Here is a 4,720-nt window from a genome sequence, read left to right as displayed (position 1 = left end):
GAGCCGGTGGCGTGGCTGAGAGCGGAACCGGTGGCGTGGCTGAGAGTGGAACCGGTGGCGTGGCTGAGAGCGGAACCGGTGGCGTGGCTGAGAGCGGAACCGGTGGCGTGGCTGAGAGCGGAACCGGTGGCGTGGCTGAGAGCAGAGCTCATCAAAACCATGACAGAAAATTGAGCTCCAACTCAGACTATACACACCACAATCTAAAGGGTAAAGTGTAAGTTAGAAGAAGACTGAACAAGTAAAGGTCATTTGAGAGGGTTGCAGGAAAAAGCCTCTTCTATCTAAAAAGAGCATGGCATGGTGACTAAGGTTTGTTAAGTTTTATGTGAATGAACCACAGAACTTCAGGAACTATGTCCTTTTGCCACATGAAGCCAAAGTTATGTTTACCCATAATGCACAGCAGCAAACACAGCCTATCAGCACAACACCTCATATCAATTGTCAGCACTGTGGTGAAGAGCTGATGATTTGGGCTCCTTGCAGTCATTGAGTCAACCTTGAACTCCTCTGTAAACCAAAGGATTCTAGAATCAAATGTAAGGTCATCTGTCTGACAGCTGAAGCTTGGACCAAACTGGGTCATGATGAAAAAGGACAATGATCCCAATGACAACACCTAATCTAAAACAAAATGGTGGAAAAAGCAAAGAATCTAGGTGTAGTGATGGTCCAGCCAAAGTCCTAGTTGGTTCTGGATTCTTGCTGGAACTCAGAAAATGGTTATAAAACTGCAGTTGGACATTTTAAAGTCAGACATTTGTTTTATTGGCTTCAAATGTGGAAGACTAAAAAGTTTGTTAAATTCAGTAATCTTTTAAATTCAGAATTCCAAAATTATGTTCCATGTTTAACTTAATTATTATTAAGCATTTCTTATGTAGATTTATTACTCAGAATTAAAATAAAATTCTGGGAAATTCCAGCTTGTAAGACAACAAAATAGAAAGATTTCCAATGGGGTGAGTACTTTTGCAACCCACTGTAGATACTGCAAGTGGCAGCATAGCAGTAAAACCCATGAAACATTGCTTTTTTCCCCAAAATAAATTACTTTCATATGAATTCCATCTATAATGGCCACAAAATAATAGATAAAACAGAGTACTAAAGCACTCAGTGAGGCCTGTAAATTATCTCCTCTGAAAGTTTCTGTTTACCTTTCTTTCAGGTGGATCCAGGGCTCTCCAGTTGTTGGCCCTAAGCTGGTGAAGCTCATCAAACTTAAGGCTGATGTTCTCTATAGACAGCTGAAGCATGTCCCAAAACCCAGCCAGGTCTGAAGCTACAGGATGATGGTTGGTGTTGGGGTTCTGACACAGTCAAAGTGGTACCGAAGAAGAAGAAAAAATAATTACAGTATTATTAATAGTTTAATTTAACTAAATGGTCAATGGCATGATCATATTGTTGCATTTTATTTTCATAATTAAAACAAAGGACTGGAAAATTGACAGCTTATTTAAAGATTTATTGAACATTGGACAAATATTTTTTTACATGATTGCATACTCTAGAAATTGGAAATCCATTTCAAATGTTGAAGTACTGATATTTATGTTTCTTCATATGTCTTTCTGATGCCAATCACAACATTGTTCACACACATGAATAGAGTGTATTTTCAGGATGTTGGCAGACATTCTGTATGGGTACAAATTCCAGTCATAAATATTTTGTGCTTGTAAATCAGAATGTGTAGTTGTAAATTAAGTTTTGTAGTCTTGTTTTGTAAGTCTTGTAAACCAGTATGTCTGAGAGTTTCATCTTTTTGCATGTGTAGATAAGAATCTGTGTGTGTAAAATGATTTGTATTTGTAAAAAAGTTACACGAGTTACAATTTTTATTTTATTTATTTATTTTTTGCTAAGGTCTGTTTACAGATACAGACTAAAAAAGCAACATGTAAAACTGCCTGTGAGTTTCACTTTGCAAGTCAATGTCATGTCAATCACAATTTCAACAACCCAATCAGAGAACAGGTGGGTTTGGCACTTGACTGAGCTGCAGGTTCTGGAAGGGCAGTATATACCGTATTTTCCACACTATAGGGTGCACTGGATTATGAGACGCACTGTCAGTGAATGGTCTATTGTCGAACTTTTGTCATATATATAAAGTGCACCAGACTACAAGGCGCATCGTCTGCACCTCCCAATTTATGTAAATTCACGCAGACCGCGAAACGATTTTGGTGCTCCAGCGGAGCTAGTTCGCCTGTGTCAGCATTTAAATGATCCCTCTATGAGAGATCACAAAGATAATCAAACGGTTCAAAACTTACGGAAGAATACTCTACCGACGTAAGCGTCAAGTATAAACGCCTCCACCGCTCGTTCAGGCCCGTGCACCGTGCGCAGAGCCCTGCGTGATTATAACTGAGCCTTAATGCTGCAAGCGATGCAGCATTGTAGTTTACCAAAGTCGTACTAAAACATTACGACTTCTTACATATATAAGGCGCTCCGGATTATAAGGCTCACTGTCGTCTTTTGAGAAAATTGAATGCTTTTAAGTGCACCTTATAGTCCAGAAAATACAGTATTCAAGATGGAGGACAGTGACAGCAAGTGTAAAACTATAACACTTATATAACAATAACACACTTAACACACTCCTCCACATTAAAATTGTGCAATGACAGCTATCAGCTGTTTACACAACAGTGATATGTTTATTTAGGTGAAAATAATTAAACTTAATGCTGCTCAGACTCTTTTTCAGTGATTGAAACAACACATAATACATTACAGTGACCACAGTGGGTTCAACCAACTCTAAAATTATTCAGAACAAACTTACAGAAAAATTCACCCATATACAGGTGTAGTCAAATTTGTTGGTACTCTTTCATTAAAGAAAGAAAAACCAACACAGGTCACTGAAAAAAATTGAAACTGACAACAGTAATAAAAAAGAAATTACTAAATATCAGAGGTGGAAAGAAACAAATTACATTTATTTGTGTTACTGTAATTGCGTATTAATTTTCTATATTTTGTACGGAAAATTAGATTAATTGAATCTGTACTTTTACTTGAGTCCGTTTTATTTCAAATATTGTATTTAGTTACATTTAAAATCCCATCCATTCCTGAGTAGAAAAAATGCAAAAATTGTTTGGTAAAAAAAAAGAAGTTTACTGTAACAACCTGCAGTGACTGGATCTGTTCATTACCAGGCAGCCAGCAAAAGAAAGGAGGAGTTTGACTTTAAATAAAGCCATAGATATTGTGTATGACTCTGCCCTCTTGGCATGCTGCTTCATCTGTTGAAGTGAAGTGAAACTAAGCAGACATACACTTGTTGGCACATCACCTGGTTATTGGTGGGCAGCTAAACCTCCTGGAACTCATGGCTGCCATGTTTAAGAGACACTTTGGCTCCAAGTTAAAGGAAGGAAATGGCTTTATTCTGCTGTTAGCTATGTTAACTTAGAGAGACTCAGACATGCAGTCTGTGGTGGTGAGTTTGAAAAACATTTGTTTGTTTTATAAAATAAAACAAAGCTTTCATCATTTAAAATTACTAAAACAAACATCAGTGCCTGCTACTGCTAATTTTGGTTATCTCTGTAGCAGCTGGTAACTAGTTAAACTAATACTGTGACCTGACGTGATTATAAATAGGTAGGTAGGTAGGTACATTTATTTATATAGCACTTTTCGGCATAGGGCGACTCAAAGTGCTTTACAACACAAGAACAAAATTACAGACAAAGTTACAGAACATGATAATGAACAAAATTACAGACAGAGTTACAGAACATGATAATGAACAAAATTACAGACAGGTACAAGATACAATGATAACTAATTGTCTAAATAAGCTAAGCTAAACCAACAGATCTAAGCATGACTAAATGTACAGAACTAAACTAAGTGTACAGGAAGATAAAGTTAAACTAAACAGTCCCGAATTTCTAAATGGTACTGGTGGCCCGCTAAAAAAGCCGATGTAGTAATTACTAAGATAGAGAAAGAGGGAAGGAGGTCACATCTAAAAACATGTCAGATAATCAATAATTAAAATATACAATGTGATGAGAAATAACACTATAGAGGATAAATAGAAATAATTTCTTCATCTGATAACTGTAATTAGTGTCTATGATAGCAGACTTGCTACACACACACACCTATATATATATATATAGATAGATATATATATAGATAGATATATACACACACTTTTGAAAAGCACACTTTCGAAGTTGCGGCCTTGGTCCGTATGGAGCTCTAAGGGGGCTCCAAAACGAGCGAGGAAGTTGTTGACTAACATTCTGGCAGTTGTTTCCGCTCCTTGGTCTGGAACTGGGAAAGCCTCAACCCACCTTGTAAACTGATCCATGATGACAAGAATATACTTATTTCCAGAGCTTGAGATGGGAAAGGGGCCCAATATGTCAAGGTGCAACAGGTCCATCGGTGCTCCTGCCTGGTAACTTTGTAGCTTAGCTCTCTTCGAAGGGCTGCTTGACTTCAGACCTTTGCACTGGGGGCATTGTTGGATGTATCTGCGGAGGTCACTTCCCATGCCATACCAATGAAAGCTTTGCCTGAGACGTTGGAGGGTCTTTGTTTCACCTAGATGTCCTGAAAGTGGTGGGTTATGGCAGGCCTGCATGACCTCCACTTGGAATGAAGCAGGGACCAACAGCAGGAGGGACGGTTTTAAGCTGTCCACATTCTGCCAGCGATAATATAGGACCGCTTG

At 38.2% G+C, this 4,720-nt stretch overlaps 1 protein-coding gene across 4 annotated transcripts in view; it reads right to left on the bottom strand.

Annotated features, from left to right (window-relative positions):
• LOC108246689 (disks large-associated protein 1) overlaps positions 1-4,720 on the bottom strand; it is a 180,725-nt gene that overhangs the window by 14,221 nt on the left and 161,784 nt on the right. For all 4 annotated transcript variants that reach the window (XR_005234583.1, XR_005234582.1, XM_017434353.3 and 1 more), the window contains exon 15: positions 1,164-1,316. Coding sequence is in view for 2 of the 4 variants with exons in the window: in XM_017434353.3 (XP_017289842.1) it covers positions 1,164-1,316 (153 nt within the window). In the remaining 2 variants the exon portion in view is untranslated. The remainder of the gene's footprint in view (positions 1-1,163; positions 1,317-4,720) is intronic.

Source organism: Kryptolebias marmoratus, linkage group LG20, assembly GCF_001649575.2.
Source record: "Kryptolebias marmoratus isolate JLee-2015 linkage group LG20, ASM164957v2, whole genome shotgun sequence".
Classification (NCBI taxonomy): domain Eukaryota; kingdom Metazoa; phylum Chordata; class Actinopteri; order Cyprinodontiformes; family Rivulidae; genus Kryptolebias; species Kryptolebias marmoratus.
This window is presented reverse-complemented; position numbering and strand designations above follow the sequence as displayed.